The sequence below is a fragment of the Adiantum capillus-veneris genome, chromosome 10 (assembly GCF_014529385.1).
Source record: "Adiantum capillus-veneris isolate H3 chromosome 10, ASM1452938v2, whole genome shotgun sequence".
Taxonomy (NCBI): domain Eukaryota; kingdom Viridiplantae; phylum Streptophyta; class Polypodiopsida; order Polypodiales; family Pteridaceae; genus Adiantum; species Adiantum capillus-veneris.
In genome coordinates, this window is record NC_140940.1 from 68,152,516 (window position 1) to 68,178,541 (window position 26,026).

General features: G+C 43.9%; 2 protein-coding genes and 1 pseudogene across 2 annotated transcripts; all 3 read right to left on the bottom strand.

Moving 5' to 3' along the window:
- Positions 1–14,600: 14,600 nt before the first annotated feature.
- Positions 14,601–16,933, bottom strand: LOC147449001 (uncharacterized). The gene has a single exon (XM_086521389.1). The coding sequence runs from the start codon at positions 15,702–15,704 to the stop codon at positions 15,282–15,284; it is 423 nt and encodes a 140-aa protein (XP_086377515.1). The 5' UTR covers positions 15,705–16,933; the 3' UTR covers positions 14,601–15,281.
- A 345-nt stretch (positions 16,934–17,278) lies between these two features.
- LOC147449002 (uncharacterized) lies at positions 17,279–18,647 on the bottom strand. The gene is made up of 3 exons (XM_086521390.1): positions 18,353–18,647; positions 18,190–18,220; positions 17,279–18,076 (listed from the first exon to the last, which is right to left on the bottom strand). Exons 1-3 carry the CDS (start codon positions 18,529–18,531, stop codon positions 17,849–17,851), a joined length of 438 nt encoding a protein of 145 aa, XP_086377516.1. The 5' UTR covers positions 18,532–18,647; the 3' UTR covers positions 17,279–17,848.
- Positions 18,648–20,932: 2,285 nt separating this feature from the next.
- LOC147449003 (putative LRR receptor-like serine/threonine-protein kinase At1g12460 pseudogene) lies at positions 20,933–25,717 on the bottom strand (annotated as a pseudogene).
- Between the last annotated feature and the right edge of the window lie 309 nt (positions 25,718–26,026).

A 26,026-nucleotide genomic window follows, 5' to 3' on the forward strand; every position in this document is an offset into this window, starting at 1 on the left:
CTCAACAATATTGAGCTCCTCAATCTTTACTGTACTTTTGCCTTTTCCAGAATTATCCTTTTGCATGTTTTTCTGATCTCTTAGGAAACTGCGACATTCCTTTTTGTAATGACCCTTCTTGTGGCAATAGTAACACTTGACATTTTTGGCATTGTGGTCTCTACTTTGGTTCCTGTGTCTGCTAGGACTACGAGGATTCCGCTCTCTACTTTTGCTTTTGTATTTGTTCCTATCACGGCCTCTTGGCTTTGTTGAACTGCCAGCCATATATGCATCTCCATGACTAGCATTATCGAGAGATTTACGAAGAATCTCTTCAGTGAGCAACGCATCTGTGACAGCATTGAACTCTAACTTGCCATTTGGAGCTGAATTGCTAATGGCTGTGCAAAAGATATCCCATGAACTGGGTAGAGAGCATAACAAGAAGATAGATTTGAGTTCATCGTCAAACTCCTTAAAGCCCTGAGATGTCAGCTGACTGAACAAGGAGTTGAACTCATTTAAATGACTGGAAACTGTGCTACCTTCTTTCATTTTGAGCTTCAGAAGCTTTTTCATGAGAAAAACTTTGTTGGATGCACTTTTGCTCTCCCATGCTGAACATAAGCTATCCCAAAGTTCCTTGGTTGTTTTCTTCCCTATGATAGTGAAGAAGACTGATTCGGCTAGATGTAGACGTATCATAGCCATGGCTTTTGCATCCAAAATCTCCCATTGAGCTTGTATATAATCATCATCCTCTGCGCGCTCTTTCAACGGTTCTGAGAGGCCTTTGTTTATCAAAACATCTTTCATGCGCTCTTTCCACATGGTGAAGTTGCTGCCATCGAACTTCCGAATGAAATACTCCTCCTTTTCTGAAGAAGAAGCCATCGCTGATAAGAGGGTTTGAGAGGTGCCAAACTATGGCGAGAAGCTGTAGAAATTTGGGCAGAGTAACCTTTGTAGCGGGAGTAAAATCGCAACCGAAATAGACTCAAAAGTGCCAACAATGGAAGTCACGACTCGTGGGAAGTAAATCCGGCAGAGTCTCCTTTGTATGAGGAGTCAAAACTCAACTCAAAAAGCATATAAATGTGCCAACTGCACTAACTGGGCATCTGCTGCACAAAACAACTGCTATGTGAGTGCCAACTCGGCGTCAAACGCATAAATAACCGTCCAGATACATATCCTATGGCGAGGGTACCGTAAAAGGGGAACTCCAGCTACCTGTATCACCGAAGGTGTCTCAACATTCGAGGACACCCCAGCTCAAAGAAAACCTCATGCTATCGACCCTCCAAAAGGCTAATGCAGACACAAATGGACTAGCCACAGTCTCAGAAAGGGCTCTTCCGGTCCGAGTCTCAGAAACGGCCGGGAAAAACTGCCAAAATAGCCAAAAATGGCTCCACACGGAGTACAGAGGGCAGTGTCCGCAACTCAACGTACATGAGTAAAATCGCGCACAAACAGGCGCCAAGAACTGCTGCATGCAGTGAAAGTGATCCCTGCGGGGATATCTGCTCTCAAAAGAGCTCAGTAGCACTAGGTGTGCTCACAACAAAATGCATCTGTCAACGCATGTGTCCACAGAGAATCTACTGTCAAAATGACTGCCAAATCGCGTGTGAAAGCGCTGTGTCTGGTAACCTGGAGAATCTGTGAGTGAATGGGCTGAAAAACCCCCTGTAGCCTCTAACCTGCGTGTCGGTGTCGCTATGTGCCGATTTCTGCCGCCGGGCAGAAATATGCTAGTCGAATAGCCGCCAAAGGTGTCGTATCCGTAAACTGTGTTGTATAGGGCGATCGGTGCGCTCGGTGCCGATGCCGGGTGTCACTCCTCTATGATTAAGGTACCTCACCCGTGCATGTCGCAAGCACGGTCGTCGATCGCGGGAACGCGCTCGTGTGGGGAAGCACCCGGTGTCTGGATCGGATGTCGGAGATCCGCCGAATGAGCACTGTCAAGCCGGTGCGCATGAGCGGTGTCGATGCCGATGTCGCTTTCCGCCGCCGGGCAGAAGTGGCTCCGATGGCGAGAAATGCAGAGGAAATGGGCCGATGTCGGGTGATGTCCGGGCTTAGTCTCCGCCTGTAGCTGAACACAATGTGTCCGCTCTCTCTGTCTCTCTCTCTCTCTCTCTCTCTCTCTCTATCTATCTCGAAGCTTGGGGACTCGGGGCTTTGGTGGTGGGAGCATACAAAGTCGAAAGTCGGGTAGTTGAGGGGGGGGGGGGGGGGGGGGGGGGGCTGGGGGGGGTGTGAACCCACCCTTGCACACAAAAGTGTGGTAAGTCAAATAAAAAAAAATTAATTGTCTGTCGAAACCTGCCTGCAATCGACGACTGTGGGTGAGTGTGTGTGTGTGTGAGAGAGAGAGAGAAACACCACCACAAGCTCGGTTCTTTGGCTACATCACCCGACATTCACTTGCTCCATGCCTCGCCCTTCAAATTCCGCTATTAGCTACTGCTCGTAGTGAGCCCGACTTCCCCAATTGCTATGGCCACAGGAGGCTCGATTTGCTGCTCGGCAATTTCCAATCACTCGATTTGTTGCTTACACACACATTGTATGTGTGTGTGTGTGTCGTCACCACCCAGAAAAAAAATTTGCTGCTGTCGACAGCTCTTGGTCGGCCCCTTTCACTCCTGCTCGCAATTTGCTGCTCAGTTTTCCTCGATCCACGAAACATGGCTCGCTATACACAGTGTGTGTGTGTGTGTGTGTGTGTGTGTGTGTGTGTGTGTGTGTGTGTGTGGTTCTTGCTGTGATTTGCACTGCCCACGCTGGCTTCAGCTGCTCGACCGAGACCTCAATGCCAATTTTGCCTCCCTGCACGGCTTTTGACTGCGGACTCGCTGCTCGATTTCCCCCAATAATCTCAAAAGGCGGCCTGCTGTCGATTATGCATAATTCTCATTTCTATCAATTTTGGGCGACTCTCTGAGATCCGAGGGAGAACGAGTGTGTGTGTGGACGTCTTTCTCGGCCCTAGTCAGCGCTGGCTGGATACACACACATAGGCTCCTCTGCTCACGGCATTGCTGCCCGAATTACTGCATTGCTTGGCCTCGGCTGCTTGCACAATGCCCGATTCCCCAAAGCTTCGCTACCAGCTTGAATTCTTGCTATGCATTCGATTGCATCCAAGGCTATAATACCTCAAGCTACTGTGTGCTCGCAGCTCTTGAGCTATTCGATTAGCTTTGACCCTTATTGAGACTGCTCATGGCTCCTACTACCCGGTACAGGTTGCCCGAAATCCCCAAGCCAAGCTACGAGGCTCGATTGCTCCTCGATCTCTGTGATGCTCGACCTACTGGCTCTGATTTTCCAAGGCTTTCTACGCTCTCCAAATTCCGATGAGGGTCGCTACGTGCACGGTGAGCCGGGGCTCAGGGTCGGATGTCCTGAGCTTTGATACCAATTGTTGTGCGCACGTGTGCGTGTACGGAGTGTGTGCAAGAGAGGGGGAAGAAGAGAAAATGGGGAAGGGAGAGATGAAGCAAAGTACACAGCAAGTTTTGGGGTTAGTGGAGAGGAAAGTGAGAGAGTAGTCAACTCTCGCCCTTTCTCTCCCTATATTCATTTAGGTGAAAGTATAACTAGGGGCGGTTTTCCACGGCCACCTGGCCTACACCCCAACAACAAGTTTAGCCATTCTAAAATATGAAGATGAATGGATCTTTAAAAAAAAAACTCTTCGATGTGTAATTTTTATTTTTTAAAGTGAGACTCTCTCTCTCTCTCTCTCCCTCTCTCTCTCTCTCTAGTGATGTTTTTTGAGAGAATTACCAAAATGCCCCTCTACCTTGTGGAAATTCCCAAAATACCCTTTTATCTATTTTGATTGGATTGTTCAAGATTTTCTACTCTTTATTCCTTTTCCACAATTGAGATCCGTTGAGTGCTTAGCATGTAATTTATTACAAATCACCTTGTAAAAAAGGGCAGTTATATCTAAAAGCAATGAAGCAATTCCTCCCCAAGGCCTAAATAACCAACTCAAATTCTAGTTTAAGCATCTTGTATTGATTGAAAATCAATCTTCTTACGAAACGCAAAATTTTTCATCTTTGGAAAAATTTAATCTCACAACTAGGGCTATTTTGAAAAATTTGAAGGACATCTTGAGAATTTATGACAAAATATCGCGGGTATTCTAGAAATTTTTGAAATTTGAGGGGTATTTTGGGAATTTTCACAAATTAGAGGATATTTTGGTAATTTTTTCTTTTTTTCTCAAAGGGTGTTCACGGGGGATGGAGGGTGCATTGGGCGTAATATTTTTTAAAAACACATTCAAGAACTTCAAAAGAAAAGTTTATTGACCTTTGCAATCCATACAAAAAGAAGAGCAGAGAGAGAGAGAGAGAATAAAAATGCCTATTGAATTTTGTTTTCGCTCTAAAAAGAAGGGGGAGTTTTAAAAAAAAAACCCCTCAAAGGATCAAGATATTGGAGGTATTTTGGGAATTCTAAAAATTTGAGGGGTATTTTGGGAATTTCAAAAATTAGAGGAGTATTTTGGTAATTTTTCCTTTTTTTTCTCAAAGTGTGTGCACGAGGGATGGAAGGTGCATTGGGCATAATCTTTTTATTTAAAAACACATTTGAGAATTTCAAAAGAAAAGTCACTTTGCATTCCCTACAAAGAGAGAGAGAGAGAGAGAGAGTGTGTAGAAGAAATGCTTTTGTTTTCACTCCCAAAAAGAAGGGAGAGTTTTTTTTTAAAAAAAACCCCTCAAAGGATATGCCCCGGCAGCCATCGCATATCCTTTGGGGTTTTTCTTTCTCTTTTTGTATGGAATGCAAAAGTCATTAGACTTTTCTTATGAAGTTCTTGAATATGTTTAAAAAAACTAGAGTGCTTCGTTAGTTGTATTCGTATTGAAACACACAGAGAGAGAGAGATTTCATGAAAGCGTTTTAGTTTTTTCTACCTGAGAGTGTTTGGGATATCGATCGTCGTGGTCCACAGGTGTAGCTCCGCATAAATTGGATACCGATCATAGTGCTTCTCAAGGGTACCTCACCAAAAACCACAAGGAGTGTTTAGAGTTTTTTCAAGCTCATCGTTCATGATCATACAAGATGTCAATTTTATTAATTATTTGTTATTCCATTTTTATGTTTCAAAAAGAAAGAAAACATGCAAGTCTCCTTGCATGGGGGAGTTTGCACAGTCCTCCCCAATTTTTATAATACGAGGGAACGTGCCATTCCCACGGCATCGTGCAATTTTCAGTGTGTTCATTAACTGCGTTCTCAGTGTCAAAAATAAAAAAATGACAATGCTTACTCACCACGTGATTGAATGTCTATCACCAATGCAATTCCTTGCATCAATGAAGTTGGACATCTCCTGCACTTAACCTGTTGCAAAAGACGACATCCCACGGAGGATGCGCTTCAAGAAGGTTTTGTGCTGTTGTGAGGACACCACATTTGGTATACAAATTGATCAATTACTACCAAGCATGACATTGTACCCCCAACAAGCCCTGACTAGAAATCTCATTGTAAATTCTGATACCCATGTAAAAGTCTTCAAGGTGCAGGTATAGGTGAAAACAGCCTACAACTTTTTGGCAATGCTGTTGTTGTGCGCATCCTGCAATCGATGCATTCCAATGCTTTGCATCCGCTGAAAACAGCCTAGAGCTTTTTGGCCCTGCTCTTGTTGTGCACATCCCGCAATCAGTGCATTCAAAGAGGTGATATTTTGGGCAAGAAGCTCCTCAAGCACTTTTTGTACTTTCTCAAGCACACCACATCTAGCATACATATCGACCAAGGCATTGCAAAGCACGACATCTTTTTTTTATCAACAGCCCCTGACTAACAATATCAACCTGAATTTTTTGCCCATATCAACATCTTGCGTAGAGCCACATGCCTTCAAAATGCACGCGTACGTGATCGCATCTGGTGGAAACAGACTAGAGTTTTCTCCTATGGCAAATCTTGCAATCAGTGGAATCTAAGAGTCCACTCTTTGTGTAGAAACCGAAAAACATTCTCGACCTTTGTGGCCCTGCTCCTATTGTGCATATCCTGCGACGAGTGCATTCCCATACTTTGCATCCCTTAAAAATAGCCTATAGATTTTTGGAGTTGCTGCTCTTGCACACATCCTGCAATCAGCTGGAGAGAGGCCCTCGCTTCGCATACATATCAACCAAGGCAGTGCCAAGCACATCATCTCTTTTCAAGAGCCTCCAAGACAGTGCCAAGCACAACAATTTTTTTCAACAGCCTCTAGCGGTCGGGCTGCGTTCCTGCCTTGGCTTTACAAAGCTGTAGAGAGCCCTCTTTTCAAGAGCCTATGAGTAACAACATAGTTGCTAATTTTTTGTGCCCACATCAGCATCTTGCATAGAGCCACAGTCTTCAAGATGCATGCATAAGTGATTCCATCTAAAGAGAGGCCGCCCTCACTGAGCCCTCGCTTCACTCGTTGTTTTCAAAACTTGGCCCTTCAAGACAGTGCGAAGCAGGACAACTTTTTTCAACAGCCTCTAACGCGGGCTAGGCTGCGTTCCTGCCTTGTCTTTAGAAAGCTATAGAGAGCCCTTCATCTCCCTTCAAACTTGTAAAAATAGCCAAGATTCCACGCTTCAGCCCTTCTCCCTGTGCATATCGTTGTCCTAGGTGCATCGATAAAGCGATGGAGCCCATGTGAAAGTTTGCCACGTTGGCCCGCCCTTGTTGAGCATATCCTCCTATAAGTGCAACCAAGAAACTACATTTAAGGAGAAACCCTCCCTCCGCATTCGTTGAAAACACCCCTTAGCTTCCTGGCCCTGCCCCTGTCGGGCATATACTATAATCAGTGCAATTAAGAGACTTCATTCCGGACAGGAAGCTGATCAAGAACTTGTTGTGCTGTCAAAAGTACACCACACTTGGCATACATGTCAAGCAAAGCCTTGCCAAGCACGACATCTTTTAGTAACAGCCCCTGCCTAACAATCTCATCATGACTCTGCTTGCCCATGAGAACGTTTTGCATAATGCCACATGCCTTCAAAACACAAGCATAGGTGACTGCATCCGTAGAGAAGCCCTCACTTTGCATCCGATAAAAACAACGAAGCACTTCCTGGCCCTGATCTTGTTGGGCATATCCTGCAATCAATGCATTCCAAGAGACTGCATCCCGGACATAAATCTCGTCAAGAACTTGTTGTTCTTTGGAAAGTACACTACACTTGGCATACATGTCAACCAAAGCATTACCAAGCACGACAGTTTTTTGCAACAGCCCCCGACTAACAAGCTCATCATGAATTTGTTTTCCTGTGTCGACGTCTTTCAAAGTGCCATATGCCTCCAAAATGCAAGCATAGGTGACCGCATCTGGAGAGAAGCCCTCGCTTCGCATCCGCTAGAAACATCCCAATGCTTCGTGGCCCTGCCCCTGTTGGGCATAACCTGCAATCAATGCATTCCAAGAGACCGCATCTCGATGAGAAAGCTCGTCAAGAACTTGTTTAGATTTCAAAAGTACACCACACTTGGCATACATGTCAACCAAAGCATTGCCAAGCATGACAATTGTTTTCAACAACCCCTGATTGACAATCTCATAGTGAATTTGTTTGCCCATATCAATGTCTCGCATAATGCCACATGCCTTTGTTGGGGTATAAAGCCCAATGTGTTCGCCCAGGTAAGTGGGCGGGCCACCAGGTATGTACACATGTTCTTTTGTAAAAACCTAATAAGAACTCACTATGCTCTACACATTACAGTAGAGCGAGTTCACCATATCGTCGTGCTCTTCTTCTCGCACTCTCTCTCGCGTCGCACTTCCGCTCATACTCCTTCAACTGGTATCAGAGCTCAGATCGAGGCTCGGGGCAGCACTGCAGGAGGCTAGAGTCACCAACTCAGATTGGAGTGAAATTCGACAGGCGAAGACACGGCCCCAAATCTCGTGGGAGCCCGAAGGACTTGGTGTTCTCAGAATTTCATTCTGAGGTCATCTCAGTCACCGTTCGGCTTCGACAAAGGTCTGCGCAAGCCATTTTCGACTATGTGGTCTTGACGGGTGCAGATCCGACTCTGCAAATTTGGGGTTTTCGGCCTACGACTACAGGTGCTGAGGATATCGACACTCCCAGAGTGTTGATTTGTGGCTGTCTACACATCGAAGGACGGCTCACAGTTCTTGGAGGCGTGTCACATACGACACGGGTGCATCTACACACAGACTGTAATCGACATCCACTAGTTCATCAGGTAGCTTGTGTTTGCTGCTTGATATTTGCAGATTTCATCCTGACATTGCAGGTACTTCCACATGGGATGTATTGTCAGAGATGATGTATGTCTGTTGAGGGTTTGCCGGCTGTGAGTCACGCAGCAAACAACCGCCGCAGCAGTTACAACATACAGTGGGAAATTTGTGGATGTATGACTTTGTGGGAAGTCTATGTACTGTCAGATTTACTGCAGCCTTTGTTGAGGGTCGAGTGAGGTTTTATTGAGCTAGGGGATTCTCGAATGTTGAGATCCTTTCGGTGATACAGGTCTTGGAGCGATCCCTCGAGCACCCTTAGATAGGCAGCTAGGATGTATTGACTGTGAGTTAGACAGTTGGGATTGCATCTTTGCTTTACTCCCGTTGAGGCATTGTCGCAGTCTATGCTTATAGGACAGTGACAGAACAGTCAGAGACAGTACAGGTGGAGGACAGGTTTACCCACAGCTTACAGTGTCAGAGAGACAGTGTTTTTGAGTTGTTTTTTGGTCTGTTTTTGAGTACACCAGAGCCATTTTACAAAGGAGACTCTGCCAAAATTTATGCAGAATCTGAAGCTTTCTTGGTTCATTTGACAGGTTGAGATTGGTTCAGAGGTCAGTTTACAGGGGAAACTCTGCCGAACTTTTCCCAGGAAAGTAAACTACTGTGAAGCGTAGCTATGGCTGGATCACAGGACACTGCTCTTTACAATATCAAGAAGCTGGATGGAACCAATTTCCCATTGTGGAATAAGCAGATTTGGCACGTGTTGGTACAAAAGAAGCAGATAAAACCTATAAAGCTCAAGGGGATAAAACCAGAAGATATGGACGAAGATGAATGGAGCGAAATGGATGAATTGGCACTTTCTACCATTATGCTGACTTTGGCAGAAAGCGTTTACTTCAATGTAGCAGACGAGATGTCGGCTTATCAAGCATGGTTAGAGCTGAGTGATCTTTATGAGAAGCAGAGTGCAACTTCACAGGTATACTGGCTTAAGAATATTGTTGACTTGAAGATGAAAGAAGGGACACCTATGTCCAATCATCTGAATGAATTCAACACAATCTATAGTCATTTGTCAGCTCAAGGTGTCAAGTTTGATGAACCTGTTAGAGCTATGTTCCTGTTGATCACATTGTCGGAAAGTTGGGACACTTTTCGCACAGCTTTGAGTAATTCTGCACCTCCAGATGGTTTGAACATAGCAAGTGTAGAAGGAAGTCTGCTTACTGAAGAAACCAATAGAAAGACAATGGACAAAGGCAAAGGAACAGCCTTAGTTGTCAAGGGAAGGACCAAAGAAAAGTACAAAGGTGGAAAGAGGAATCAGTCTCGTAGCAAGTCCCACAGTGCTAAAGGCAAGAGTGACATAGAATGCTACCATTGTGGCAAGAAGGGTCACATGAAAAGAGACTGTAGAGAATGGAAAGCAGAAAAAGGCAAAGAGAAAGCTGAAGACCATGGTGAGAAGAACAAGTCCTCAGTGAAGATTCAAGAAATAAATGTGACAAACACTGTTGCAGAGGATGACAGTCTAGTGTCAGGAGACATCTACTTCTTGAAGAATACAATGGACTCATCTCTTCTTACAGCATCTGATGGAAATGCACTGAGTGATTGGATTATAGACTCAGGGGCATCACTTCATGTGTCTCCAAACAAGGAGTGGTTTACCTCTTATGTGACCACTAAAGATCATGTTCGGCTAGGCAATGGGAAGACATGTGATATCTTAGGTGTTGGAGATGTTCAATTGAAGTTTCAGAATGGCTCTTCTTTCACGCTGAAGAATGTGAGACATGTTCCCGCAATTACAAAGAGCTTGATCAGCACAGGTTTACTTGATGATGCTGGCTACGTCACCACTTTTGGACAGAACATGTGGAAGATATCCAAGGGTTCTATGACAGTAGCACATGGAGTAAAGTCTGGAGGACTTTACATGATTTATGTATCAAATGTCTCTAAAAATGTAATCAATGTAACCTAGTAGCCGAACGTTTCTTTGTGGCATAGCCGGTTAGGACATATGTCCAAGAAGGGAATGGAAATCTTGTCTCGTTATGGTTATTTGCCTGGATTTTCATTTAATGATTTTGAATTCTGTGAACATTGTTTGTATGGTAAGCAAACACAGCAACCACATAATCATAGAAGCAGTAGAAGAGATACACAGTTGTCACTTGTTCATAGTGATTTGTGTGGACCTATGCCTAACCTATCTGTAGGGGGAGCTTCTTACTTTATGACATTTATATATGATTACTCGAGGAAAGTATGGGTTTACTTTCTCAAGCACAAGGATGAAGCGTTTAGTGTTTTCAAAACGTTTGTGACACTTGTGGAGAATCAGAGTGGCAAGAAGCTTAAATGCTTACGCACTGACAATGGTGGAGAGTATGTTTCAAAGGCCTTTCAGGACTTTTGTGAGTCAAAAGGTATAAAACGTGAACATACTGCTCCTTACAATCCTCCTCAAAATGGTGTTGCTGAGAGGATGAATAGGACCATACAAGAAAAGGTCAGAAGTATGTTGTCTAATGCACAGCTGCCAAATGGGTTTTGGGTTGAAGCTGTATCAACAACTGTTCATCTTGTAAATAGATCTCCTAGCAAGGTTTTGCAGAAGGATTCAGTGCCAGAGATGGTATGGTCAGGCAAAATGCCCTCATACAAGCATCTCAGAGTCTTTGGCTGTGAGGCATATACTCACGTTCCAAAGGAATTTAGGAACAAACTTGAGCCAAAGAGTAGAAAGTGCATCTTTCTAGGCTATGGTAATTCTGGTGAGATGGGGTACAGACTTTGGGATCCCGAATCCAGAAAGGTTGTCTGCAGCAAGATGTTTACTTTAATGAATCCAAATATCATTCTAAACCAGAGAGGGTTGAGGAGATTAGAAGAGTTGTCTTCCAAGAAGATGGACCTGCACGTGCAAGACATAATGTCAGGGCTCAAGAGGAGCAAGGACAGGATAGAGTGGAACCACAGGTTGTGGCTGAGCCTGAGCCACCTATTGTGCGTAGATCTGGACGTGTCACGCGACCTCCTTATAGGTTTGTTCCATCTATGAACTATGTCATGTTGACTGATTGCAATGAGCCTTCATGTTACAAGGAAGCAGTGCAAATGAAGGACTTCGGGAATTGGCAATTGGCCATGCAGTCAGAGATGACAGCTCTGCATAAAAACCAGACATGGAAGCTAGTTAAATTACCACGGGGCAAAAAGGCTCTACCTTGTAAATGGGTTTACAGGTATAAGATCACCGCTCATGATAGTCAGCCAAAGTACAAAGCAAGGCTTGTCGCCAAGGGCTTTGAGCAAGAACAAGGCATTGACTTTGATGAAGTCTTCTCTCCGGTGGTCAAGATGACTACATTGAGATGCTTTCTTGCATTGGTTGCCATATTAGATTTGGTGTTGCACCAAATGGATGTCAAGACAACGTTCTTGCATGGTGATTTAGATGTGGAAATTTACATGCAGCAGCCAGAAGGGTTTGTTGAGAAAGGCAAGGAAGATTGGGTATGCCAGTTGTTAAAGAGTCTTTATGGCTTAAAACAATCACCGAGGGCATGGTACCATAAATTCCACAAGTTTATGCTTTCTCAAGGCTACAAACGTAGTGAGTTCGATCACTGTCTATATACAAAGAAGGCTAAGGATGGTAGTTGGCTGATCCTTATTTTGTATGTGGATGACATGTTGATTGCTGGCAAGCACTTGGAAGAAATTTCAGCTTTGAAGTCAAAGATGGCAAAATCGTTTGACATGAAAGACATGGGTGAGGCAAGTCATATACTTGGTATGCGCATTGAGAGAGACAGATCATAGAAGTTGATTTGGTTATCTCAAACAGAGTATATTGACAAGGGAAAGGCACTGAGTGTTCCATTGCCACCATATGTGAAACTTAGCAAACAAGATTGTCCTATGTCTGAGGAAGAACAGGCTGAAATGGATAAGATTCCATATGCGTCTGCAGTGGGTAGTTTGATGTATGCAATGATTGCTACTCGCCCAGACATTGCATATGCAGTGGGAGTAGTAAGTCGATACATGTCAAACCCAGGCAAGAAACATTGGGAGGCAGTGAAAGGAATATTGAGATACCTGAAAGCTACAAAGAGTATGCGTATATGCTATGGGAGTCAGGAGCTAAGTGTAAAGGGTTTTACAGACTCAGATTATGCAGGTGACTTAGACAATCGAAGGTCTACGTCAGGGTATGTCTTTACATTGGCTGGTGGAACAGTATCATGGAGTTCTAGATTACAATTGTGTTACTCAGTCTACTACAGAGGCTGAATATGTTGCAGCATCAGAGGCATGCAAAGAATCAATTTGGCTTAATCGACTAGTAACAGATTTGGGAATCAAAGAAGAGATGCCTGTGTTATATTGTGATAGTCAAAGTGCTATACAATTGGCTCGCAATCCAGTTTATCACTCAAAGACAAAGCATGTGGATGTGAAGTATCATTTCATCAGGGAAATGCTCGAGGATAAGCAACTTCAGCTTGTCAAAGTTCACACCACAGAAAATCCTGCTGATCTACTTACAAAAGGACTTCCCTCAGAGAGCTTTGCGCATTTTCGCAAGCAGTTAGGTGTAGGGTAGTACATCACTTCTCTACATCTCTTGTATATTAGCTTGTATAGTAGCTTCTCTCACACTTAAAGTACCACATTGGACTTTAAGTGGGAGGTTGTTGGGGTATAAAGCCCAATGTGGTCACCCAGGTAAGTGGGCGGGCCGCCAGGTATGTACACATGTTCTTTTGTAAAAACCTAATAAGAACTCACTATGCTCTACACATTACAGTAGAGCGAGTTCACCATATCGTCGTGCTCTTCTTCTCGCACTCTCTCTCGCGTCGCACTTCCGCTCGTACTCCTTCAGCCTTCAAAATTCAAGCGTAGGTGAATGCATTTGGAGAGAAACCCTCACTTCGCATACAATGGAAACAATTCAAAGCTTCCTGGCCCTGGATTTGTTGGGCATATCCTGCAATTAATGCAGTCCAAGAGATGACATCTCGGGTGGGAAGCTCATCCAGAACTTGTTGTGCTTTCCAAAGTACACCACAATTAGCATACATGTATACCAGCGCCTTGCCAAGCACGACATTCTTCTCCAACAACCTCTGACTGCATCCGGAGAGAGGCCCTTGCTTTGCAAGCGATGAAAACAACCGATAGCTTCGTGACGCTGCCCATGTCGAGCATATCCTGCAAGAAGTGCAGTCCAACCGATGACATCCCGGACTGGAAGCTCATCAACAACTTGTTGTGCCCTGACAAGTGAACTGCACTTAACATACATACTGGCCAACAAGCTCTGTAACATGCGAACTGCGTGTGGAGACGATCAGGTAGCTTTTGACAGCGTAGTTTTTAAGGGATGCTATTGCACAACGAGGTTTGTTGAAGAACTTTCAAGCAGGTAATCTTTGTCCTGTTTCTCGACGAGAAGAGAAGGCAGGAGGACCGAGGGGGTGATGCCTCGATATCAGGTTAGAGGCTTGTCTCCCACCCCAGTTAAAACAAACCTCTCATGGCGGTCGACATACTCGATCCTCGGAGAACGCGTGCTTAATATGAGCATCTGTCTCATGAATTTCCTTTCAAAGGGGCCTGCTTGTAAGCACCAAGAGCTCCGCCAGAGTGCGAAGGCAAAGAGAAATTAGCTCAAGGGTGGAGGTCAGAAGAGAATTCAGAAGCCGCAGTCAAATAGAGGCAGAATATGATGGCGTAGCGCTGTCGAAAAGCATACGAGCCATATTAAACGGGAAAGTTGGACACATGGGTTCATGAGAGGGTAGAGATTTGAAATTCGAGGTCAGAAGAGAATTCAAAAGCCACAGTCAAATAGAGGCAGAATATGCTGGCGTAGCGCTGTCGAAAAGCATACGAGCCATATTAAACGGGAAAGTCGGACACGTGGGTTCATGAGAGGGCAGAGATTTGAAATTCGCTATTACGAAACGGGAAAGTCGGACACGTGGGTTCATGAGAGGGCGGAGATTTGAAATTTGCTACTACCCTAACGAAGTAAAAAGACTCCGTTCCCTCTTTGCCTTGTACACACCTTTTGAGAGAAAAAAAATTATAGAGAGAGAGAGAGAGAGAGAGAGAGAGAGAGAGAGTGTCTCACTTTTATAAAAATAAAACTACACATTGAAGAGTTAACAAGGTGAAGATTCACGGTGGCCTGCATAAGGATGTAGAAGTGTGGAGTGGAAAAGTTACGGGTGTTGAAAAGGTAGCATGATGTATGTCGCAGAATGATCTGATTAGTACATGAAATTTGTGCCTCTTTGGCACATGCACAATGTGGAGCTAGTCCATATGTGATTCAAGGAAGATCGTTGTAATTCTTGTCAGTCTCTACTTAATCCCATATTTGGCAAGGGAAGAAGAAAAGGCGATTGTAGGAAGGGTTTGGAATGATACTGTCAGTGTTCAAGTCACCAAGATCACATTGTAATTTCCTTGTTGTGGTTGCCAAGGAAGGATGTTACTGCATCAAGTAAGTTTGACTGTGTACACACACACACACACACACACACATACTGACATATTGTCAGTTAATTTCTCAGTTCTCAGCTTTGTGTATGCTTGTAGGCTTGCAGGTCAAGCATACACAGAGTCAAACTCAATAAACATTAGAATTTAGGACAAAGTGCAAGCATGAGGCCTAGTTTTTGTTGAAAGGAGACTTTTCACAAGCAACAGGTCATAGGACGCGTTATCCTCAGTGCCGGAACTTAGGACTTGACTCGCGACTCCTCGATATGCCCTAGATAAGGCTACAATAATTGAAACAGAAAAGATCAATGGTTAGGTCCTGGATATGCATGCCCTACGTACAAAAGGCTTACGAAATCTTCAGCAATGCAGCATTCTGAAGCTGTAGCAGCTAGCTCTTTGTGTTTTGTTGGATCAAAATTAGGATTCATGTCTACATCCCAAAGAAGCTACATCTCCTGCATGCTCATCATATAATGTCTAAGGATCGATCCCCAATCTAGTCACACTCCCATATCTCACAATGTGGAAGGTAGCAGGCGCCTCCCAATTTATGGCCATCACTGGCGTGAGCATCTCTGACATCAAACTCACCAAGAAAGCCTGGATCCTCCCCAGTCAAAGTTGCACCATCATCGACCTCATGCCCATCAACTATGCCTTCGACGTCCAAGCCGAAAATCTCCCCTTCATCCTCCCCACCGTCTTCACCGTCGACCCCAAAGCCGAGAACCAAGACGCCCTCATCAAATACGCTCACCTTGTCGCTCCCCATGACAAGCACTCCAACCATGTCAAAGACCTTGTCAAGGGCATCATCGAAGGCGAGACACATCCTTTCTGCCTCCATGACCATGGAGATCTTCAAAGGCACCAAAGAGTTCAAGCATGATGTCTTCGAGAAGGTGCAATTGCTGCTCATCTATAATGCCAATGTCCAACAACTTGTTGATGTTCCTGGCCATGAGTATTTCTCCTTCTTGGATCAAAAGATACAGTAAGAGGCTACCAATACTGCCAAGGTTGCGGTTGCGGAGGCCAAGTATAAGGGAGATGTCAGTGCCAAAGAGCAGCAAGGGCTTACACAGCATAACGCCGCAAGGGTCGAGGCCAAAATCTTCTCGATCAAGCAAGCTCAGATTACAAAGCAGCAAGAGTTGCAAACTCCGTACATAAGGTTTGGTGTTCAAAACACCAAAAGATACAGTAAGAGGCTACCAATACTGCCAAGGTTGGGGTTGCGAAGGCCAAGTATAAGGGAGATGTCAGTGCAAAAGAGCGGCAAGGGCTTACACAGCATCATAACGCCGCAAGGGTCGAGGCCAAAATCTTCTCGATCAAGCAAGCTCAGATTACAAAGCAGCAAGAGTTGCAGACTCCGTACATAAGGTTTGGTGTTCAAAACACCAAACCATAAAAAATATCCAACCTTTGTGTCAAAACAAGCCAACCCTAAAAACATGGAACATCCACAAGAGGATCGCTCAGCTATTTGGACCACCTGTGACATGGGTAAGACGAAACACCCAACCATAACCACGATCCAAGAACCCTCAAAGCAGGCCAACTTCCAAGGACGTAATTTAGCACCTGTAAAACTATGCATCCCACATGACTTGACCTCACCCACTAAAGTTGACTTAGTGCTAGCCTAGCCTCATGGACTTTTCTCCATTACTAGAGGTGTCATCATCACTAATGAGGTTTGTGGCCTCCTTTGATGAAGGATTGGCCACAATAAGAACACTCACATCAGCATCCACGGTACACCCAGATGCAAAAGATCCCGTGTGTGTCCTACACTAGATCCCCTCTCCTGGGTCGTGGAAATAACAGTTCCCCATTTGCAAATTCTTATATAATAATAAGCATGCAATGAAACACAATTTTCACAAACCTGTTCTTTTTCCCTTGTTAATCAACATATGTTAAGGCTTCAAAAAGATAAGACTTGAAGCAAAAAATGACAAGAGGAGCCTCGAATTGAATGTTGACAGAAAAAATGATGTTCTGCAGCACATTAAGCCACCAACCCTTCTTATCTAAACATTTAAGTTTTGAATACTTCTCAAAAGAATCAATCACAGCTTATAGCAAGTAAGCACTCTCTAGTGAGTTCTGCTCGTAATAAGGCCAGTCGCCATACTTACAAACATCATAACGCATCTATCTCTTCCACTTTTTGTAACCAGTCAACTAAACTAATTAAAGACCTCACAAAACTGCATTGCCCATAAAACTATTTCTTTCTTATTTCACTACACAGAAGCAGTGCAACTAGACTCCCCGAAAGACAATTCATGAGCGAAAAGGAAACAGATTTCTTTGGAATGGTATTTAGCAAAAGGAATCAAAAACACACAAACCATCTCTGCAGTTTCACAAATGCTACGCTCTGATCATTACAAGACTGACTGACTCCAACGAGTAATCCCTGCTTATGAGTCATACATATAAATTTGCATTTAGCAGCACAAAAAAGGAAAAACAAAAGCATTTGGGACAGACAATGAGCAACATACATTGCTTTTTTCTGAGCGTCTACAATTTTGAGCTTCGACACTACCAAGGCAGGCACTTGAGAAAATCAGAGAAGCATCACCTAGCTGATGTAAAACAACTCTAAATCAAAACGTTGTCTTCATTTGAGATCCAACAGGTAACCTTCAGGGCTGCACCTCAGAAAAGCATTGTTTCTACTGTCCTAAACACCGGGGCTTCAGGGATTGAAGCAAGTCTCCTAATAGAAAAGGAGGCATGTGCCAAACTCTGCATTAATGCTTTACTAATCATCCAACCCAGGTTTTCACCAAATTTGGCATCTCTAGACAATCGCTTAAACAACCTCAGCCACTATCATGATGTACAATATTGTCAAGCCTGCACTTGTACCATACAAAAGCCATTGACAAGCAATTACACATAGAATGTTCATGATAATCAAGGCTGCAACCTCTTCAAGCCTGCCCGTGACTCTTGTGACTTGAAATCCAACGTCAACACATGCTCATATGTCCTTTCAGCATCAGCAAAATACTTATTCCTTTCATAGAAAAGACCCAGCTGCTAGAGAACCTTCGGGTTATCTGGGGTGATTTGGAGGCATTTCTGCAAATCAGGAATGGTAGCATCCACATTCTGCCGGCCTTTGGAGGAGAGAAGGAGGCTGGCACGCCGGAGGAGAGCATCACACATCTCAGAAGGAATCATGACATTTTCCATATCATCTGAAAGGGCTATGTTCAAAGAATCAGTGGCACCAGGTAAAAGCCCTTGCTTCTCAAGATCATAGGACTTCAATACATGGAAAGAAACGTCCTTTGGATCAAACTCTATGGCCTTATCAATCTCTGTGTTTGCATCCTTGGCAAGGTCCCACGAGGTGTTGCAGGTATCCACCTTAAAACCTTGTAGCTTCGATCGCAGTCACTACAAAGCCTTAATCTTGCTGTCGTTTGTCAGTTAGCACATGACGGTGTGAAGATGTTCCAAAATATACCCATGCCTCCCACACCATTTTGTTTAAAAGAGTCTCGAATCTTTTTTGCTTTGAGAGGGCTTCGGGTGTACCTGCGGAGGAATGTGATTTCTCTACTAGCTGCACGGCCTTGCTGAAATGCTGTCAAGCTAGAGCTTTCCTTTCGACGGGATCCTTGGGGGGCCCTAGAAACTTTCTGCCCATGCTTAGGGAGATCCATACCACGCATACTCATGCTGAGCTCTAACAAGCCCCAGGGCGTCCTCTCCATTCCGCCTCGGGCCCTCGCGACTCCATCCCATCGTCAGGAAACGTGGCGTGCTTACTCTCTGCAACTGCAACTACAGACGACTCCAAGCAGGTTTTTCGCACGCTCTTCTCACCTCAATAAGAGCTGGCCGTCCACGTGGAGGACATCCGTGAAAGGACGCCCAAGGTAGCCCAACACTAAGGCCTGTCCTTAGCAGGCCAAAAACAAGGTGAGGGATCACGAGGGCCTGCCAATGAAAGGATCTGTGAAGGTGTTGTCAAGAAGGAGGAAGAGGGGGGCATTGGAATGTGTCAGCTCAATATTGTGCCGTTTAGAATTTCAAAAATGCCGATTGAGTGCAAGGAGAAAAGGAGCAATTCCGACCCCAAATAGAGAAAAATAGTCTAAAAATCCAAAAAAGTACTCCTAATTTTCTAAAATTTCTTGTTGGCAAACTCAAGGAAAGTAATTTTGCTTGTTTGGAAAAATGATTTTTCTTGAACAGTAATAGTCTCTCTCTCTTTCTCTCATGTAGACACCATGATCTCTCTCTCTCTCTCTCTCTCTCTCTCTCTCTCTCTCTCTCTCTCTCTCTCTCTCTCTCTTTGAGGCAATCAAGGGTCTGCAGGAGGAAGGTAAGGAGAAAGGTAAGGTACACATCACCACACAGTCTCGACTCTCGGCACCATGATATATATATATATATATATATATATATATCTCGCATGCGCGTGCACGGACTCACTCACTATGAGATACTTTAATCACCCAATTGACTAGTGGTCAAGCATTGTTTGATGATTCATTTTTGTTTCTTCAAGCCAACATGACCAACCTTTACAAGGGGATGGCTTCACGCTCTACAGCTTCTTAATCGCAAGACTGATATGTGAGGACTAACTTCTAGATTGGATCTCAAGCTCGAGCCACATTCACAAAAAGTATGTGTCTTAGAAGTCTCAAGCATAGCTATTTATACCCGTAATGGTGCCTTTCATATCCATTTATGGTGGCCATCTGGCAAACGTGATTAAGTTTGACTGTGATCTACTTTCTTAGTTTGAAGAGGCTTGACAACTCTTATGCATCGTAGGTTATAAGAAAATAGAGTTGATCAATATGGGGTAACTTTGGTTGCATGAAAGCATATTGTCATCCCCAAGAGATTGCGACAGGATCTATTTTGGATGTTTGGGTGGACCTCCTTGCTCATGGGTGGACCTTGCATGAACTTTGAAGAAGCCTCATGCCATATAATTTTGGTTGGTGGCTAGTAAAATATGGGCTCTTATTTCCTCGGTATGGCACAAGCTCAGTGCTCACTAGTCGTACCTTCTCTCTGGAGACTCGTCCGACATGGGTTCCCATCTCCTTGGTATGGCACAAGGTCACTAGTTGCAACTTCCCACCTCGATACTGAGTATTTCAAATTGGCAATCATGATCTTATTTCCTTCCCAATTGTCGGGCTTGAATCGTGTACAATGTATTTTGATTCAAAATCTACGGTGATGAGCCATGGTCAACGTATACGAAGAGTCTTGTAATGACAGGTTTCATCTTTGCTTGATGAAAATGTTCTTACCAAGACACCTCATTACATGCTATTCGCATGGGCATGCCTTACCCGATCCTGGTTACTTTTGTGAATGAGTGCACAGACTAACAAACTCCATATACATGTTTAGTGAGCTGGTCATGAGACCATTTTCTTGATCAAAATTACTGGTTGGGGGGGGGGGGGGGGGGGGGGGAGAGAGAGAGAGAGAGAGAGAGAGAGAGAGAGAGAGAGAGAGAGAGAGAGAGAGAGAGAGAATATGGATGACCTACATAAAAATTAAGAAGAAAAGTAATCAAAAGCAATGAGTTATTGAGAGCAGGCAAGTAGCTCCCAAAGCAAAAACCCTGATGCATGGCTATGGGATAGGGCAGGCACAAAATAATCCTGAAACATTGATGTCAAAAAACATCAAATCAAATAAGCTACTCCATATGCTCTCTCTATATATCATTGTAGCATCCACAAAAAGCAAATGGTTGTCAAACTGAATTCCATGTACATGATGTGGGCTAAATAAAGACGAGCGAAAAAAAGTAGCCTTGTTTGCCAAATCAATCAATATAAGTGTGGTACGCAGCGTCAACACAGTTTTTGAAAACATTCAATTATAGGACGCATGTTATCATGGTACAGCTAATTGTTGTCAATCACAGAGATCATAAGTTGGCAGAATGATAAGTGTGTCCGTCAAACTTTTGCCCATTACAAGGAACAATCTCAAAGGGAATTGAGCATACCTTGAATGAGGCGATATGCCTGGCTGCAAGATAAAGGGGAGACCAAAAGAGGGATTCAGCCCCAAAAAGAAAAGAATTATGTCAAAGTTGTTGGAACAGTGTATACAGACGTTCTATTGAAAGGTCAAAGAATACAGAATTGTGTATGTCACATATCATTGCCAGACTGTATGGACTCGAGTACCTGCACCACTTCAGCCATGCTTGGTCTTTTGGAAGGCATTTGAGATGTGCAAACAAGACCCAACTTCAACACCTGCATAACCTCAAGCTGAGCAGTAGGTCCCAGGTTTGGGTCAATGCAAGTAGGCCCCCGTCCCCGTTCAAGGGCCGATCTCAGAGCATCACACGGTAGAATGCAATATGCTTCAGCATTTTCCACAGGATGTCTGCCAGTTGCAAGCTCTAGCAAGACAACACCAAAACTGTAGACGTCACATTTCTCACTTAGGCGTATACTTTGACAAGCTACTTCTGGAGCCACATATCCCAAAGCTGAATAAAACCTCCGACTTGTAACATAAGTATCAAGCAGCACTGGGGAAAGCTTTGAGAGCCCATAGTCAGATAAATGTGGCAGAAAATCATGGTCCAAAAGAATATTTGATGACTTCAAATCCAAATGTAAAACCTGGGGCCTGCAGTCACGATGAAGATATGTAAGTCTCCTTGCAGTTCCTAAGGCGATATTGAATTCCCTAATATTGGGTTAGTCTCAGGAGAAGGTGGGGTGCTTTCAAAGACCCTATCTTCTGTCATCTTCCTCAAAGCCCAAAAGTTCATCACAAAAATTATCACAACACATAGAGCAACGAATGCACTGACCACTATGGACGCATCTACAAACAAACACTGCTGTGATCTCTCTCTCTCTCTCTCTCTCTCTCTCTCTCTCTCTCTCTCTCTCTCTCTCTCTCTCTCTCTCTCTCTCTCTCTCTCTCTCTCTCTCTCTCTCTCTCTCTCTCTCTCAGGCAATTGACTCATTCGACTCCTGATTCATGCTTTCGAGCTCAGCTCACAAGAGCAAGTTCTTGAGAGTGTGCAAAAGATGAGTCTCAACCTGCATCACCAACCCTGCAGGAGGAAGTTAAGGCACACATCCAGCAAGGTGCAGAGCTTTGATGATGATGCCATCTGCAGGTTTTCTTGGCTTGACGGGCAAGCCTGGGATAGGTGTGAGCTGCTCTGATGCTCGGTGGCACCCGCCGGTTGGTGGTTCTCTCTGTTTAAGCTAGTCTCGGTGGCGGATTGGCGAATCTCTTGTTCTGACGGCCCTTTTTTTGGGGAGGAGGCTCCTAAGAGGCCGGTGATGGAGCTCCGAGCTCCCCCCTTCTTTTGGCTTGTTGCAGATCTGAAATGGCTCTTGCGGTGATCCTGTTTGGACGGGGTCTTACCCGATGCAGGGGGTAAGTCTCTGGTGGCAGGGTACTCGTGTCATGAAGTGCACTGTTCAGGACTCGCAGGAGCCTCAAGACAAGCATTGAGGTCTAGTCTCTAAACAAGACCTTCTGCTGCAGGTGCAAGATGGACCCGCGGGGGGGGGGGGGGGGGCTGGGACGGACTCCTTAGAGTCATGTGCGATCGCTCTACGAGTCTGATTTAGTGCAGTCCAGCTCACAATGTCGCCATCAGGCCTCGACAATCTAAGCACAAACTCGCACGCAGCTCCAAGTAGAATTTTGCACGCGGCCTTCACGTATTCCTGCAAAACTACTAGCCGTCCACGTGGACACCATCCGTGAAAGGACGCCCAATGTAGCCCAACACTAAGGTCTTTCCTTAGTAGGCCAAAAAAAGGTCCGTTCATTCCATATTTTAGAATGGCTTCCAAGTTCCTTGTTACGCTAGGGCACTTGCCCCACCCTCCTTTTACAGATGGTTGTTAACAATATTGTCGCATTGGACTTGAAAACAAAATGGGAGTAGCTCATGTGGTTAAAACTCTGGCTTAGACATTATCTATGAGTTCCATGCCTCTGAAATGAACTCTTGCATACACTTTTTGCAGTTGGTTACGGCTTGGAGAACTTGGCCAAGGGTATGAGGCCATCCCTTTGACAAGGGGTTGAGGCTACAACCTCCTCATGGCCCGTGCTTCCTTGCCCTAGTGTGATTGGGCCTAAGATAAATTGCCCTTCTCATTCAAGCATACTATGAACTCTCTCTCTCTCTCTCTCTCTCTCTCTCTCTCTCTCTCTCTCTCTCTCTCTCTCTCTCTCTCTCTCTCTCGGAGAAGAGGGATCAACAATTAGGCTTATAATTTTAAGAGTCTGAAAGATGAATAGATGCCATCCCAAGGAACGTTATTCTTTTATGAATTTTAAAATTTCAAAATTGCTCAACAATCAGGCTTCTAACACATGGCTCTTGTGAGGCCCTCATCATCCCTCTTATGAATGCCTTGATTACTTGTCTCTCTCAACTATAAGAGTTAGATACTATACATACTATAAATATTCTCTTCCCCTCATTTTTTGCCTAACTTATGACCCTCACCCACACATATGCCTTGCCTAGTTTGTGCAACAATGCACCTTTGGGCTTGCCTTGCTCCTCCAGTAGCTTCCACCTTAGCGTACATTCACGAGCACATGTGCAATATGAGAGAGAGAGAGAGAGAGAGAGAGAGAGAGAGAGAGAGAGAGAGCACATGAGAGGACGCACAATCTTGTGCGCTATGGTCAAAGAGAGAAGAAAGAATATTTGCAACATGAGAGAAAGAGCAAGGGGATGTGAGAGGAGAGAGGAAGATCATGCAGCATGTATGTGCCCTATAGCTCTTGGAGTCAAAGCCTCACGAGTCACATCTCGTGAATAAGTATGTGAAGACAAGAATCATCACACATTGATCACTGTCGTATTAGCCTTTGAAGGTCACTTTGCGTATGCAATATGAGAGAATGAGAGAGAGAGAGAGAGAGAGAGAGAGAGAAAATAAAAGAAAACTATAGACCTGGTTCCTAAGTGGCATCCCCCCTCTGCTTCATCCTTGATGTTGAGCATGGGGCTTAGACCGCACCACTTAGGACAACATGGACCCATGCTATATAAATATTCGCTTGGATTTTGGTTCGCTTGAAAAATGTCGCTCGGTGAATGGTAAGACTCGAGAAACACACACACACACACACACACACACACACACACACACAGAGAGAGAGAGAGAGAGAGAGAGAGAGAGAGAGAGAGAGAGAGAGAGAGAACGAATTCCATCATAGCACACGGGAGCAACCATACATCGAGTTGTTCAAGGAAGGACTTATACAAAGAGGGAAACTATTACTTTATGTCCACACGACTAAGAATTTGAGGAAGGACTTATAGAGAGAGGGCAACTAAATTACTTTATCTCCATAAGAATGAGCATTTGACTTTCCTTGCACCCTCCGCCCAGCATGTACTCCATTTTTTGCAATGCAAAGTTTTAGTGTTTTAGTATCATGGGTATTATAGTTTGTCTCAAATGGACCAATACTTGCCCCATGCATCATGCAAGAAGTGTTAGTTAGATTTATTATATCCACAAGAGAGCTAGTTAGATTTAGTATATCCACAAATGCTGTATTTGTATGATAAATATATTTCCAATTTAAAACTTACACACACACAAACACAGAGTCAAAACTCATATATGATATTCCATACATATCAAATATCTTGTGTATGAATTGTCCATACATATCTTGTCCTAGTGCTCCCACACACACCATAATTCCACTCTTTGTAGAGAGAGAAATATGGATCGACGCCCCACATCCCCACACCCCCTACCATAGATACAAATGTTTTCTTATCCTAATGGCACGCGGGCTACATTTCATTCACTATAAACACTCCCCCATGCACTGTAATGCTAGGAGAGAGAGAGAGAGAGAGAGAGAGAGAGAGAGAGAGAGAGAGAGAGAGAGAGAGATTGATTTAGCTCTGATGCAGGGGACATATCAGCCACAAGAAAGAAGGAGGGCTGGAAAGCCAATGAAGATTCTAAAGGGGCGAAGAATGAGAGAAATGCAAAGAAGCTTGGGGCTATTTATGGAGATCAGAGAATCTTAAAAATGCATTGATTTGTGTGTACCCATGCTACCATTCTAGAGGATGATCAGGTTTATTTGTGAAGAGGCATGTGAGGCACAATGAGGTAGAAAAATGTTTCCCTCTACTAGCCCTTCCCCATAAGATGACTTTTTGCTGGAATGCCTTAATGAAGTTTGCCTTGGTAGCTGTGCATGCACACCAATTGACAATTATCGACAAAGACACTAAGGAGAATAAGGTGAAGATACGGAAAAATTCTCATGCCCAATGAATTCATTGACACCAAAATGAGAGAGATTTTCTTGATACCTCCAGCACAGGCACAACCAGAAGTAAAACTTATAGAAGTTACCCTCCTTGAAGTCAACATTATGGATAAAGCCGAGTAGGAATCCCACGATGTTTAGGATGCTAAAAAAGTAAGGGAGAAGGAAAAGCAATCAATTGCTACAGAAGCTGAGAAGAAAAGCTACCACATAGTCACCTCTAAGATAAATGAGAGAAATAAAGAAATATTATACTCAATGAAAGGACTTCTAGCAAAGATACCACTAGCAGATGTATCAAGTTTAGCGATTGAATTTGTGGATATCAATATATTACAAGATCCAGATGCGTAGATAACCGATACAATTGTCCATATATGTCTAAAGTCCCATCATCTCGCTTTAGCTTACGTATTAGCTTCTAGCTTTGGATTGGAGAATAACTTGCATTTACTCTTCGCATTTTAATAAAAAGTCAACTTCCTTAACAAAGCCATACTAAAATATATATTTTGAATCCACAAATGTATGTGCTTACCCTTTATGGTACTTTGGAGAGGGTATTTTCTCATTGCCAAATGCTCCAGGTAAGAACAATTGTTTTTCCATACGAAAACAACAATTGTTTTTTCATACAAAAACAACAATCACTGGAGCCTAGTACGCATTGAGCTTGACAAGCCAGTGGTATGGACTCTCAATTCAAAATTCGAGGAACCCATTAAAAACTAAGGTTGTGTGAGTGTAGAGGATTTGAAATTAGTATTTGTATAGCTAGAGATGTATAAAGCAATTGTTGTACCTGACCAACCATTTTGTTTTTTTGTAGTTTCATAAAGAGATTATTGCAGTCATATGGGAGGCTATCTGGAAATTTGTAAAGAGGAGACATAAAAGATGTCACAGTGCCAAATCAAA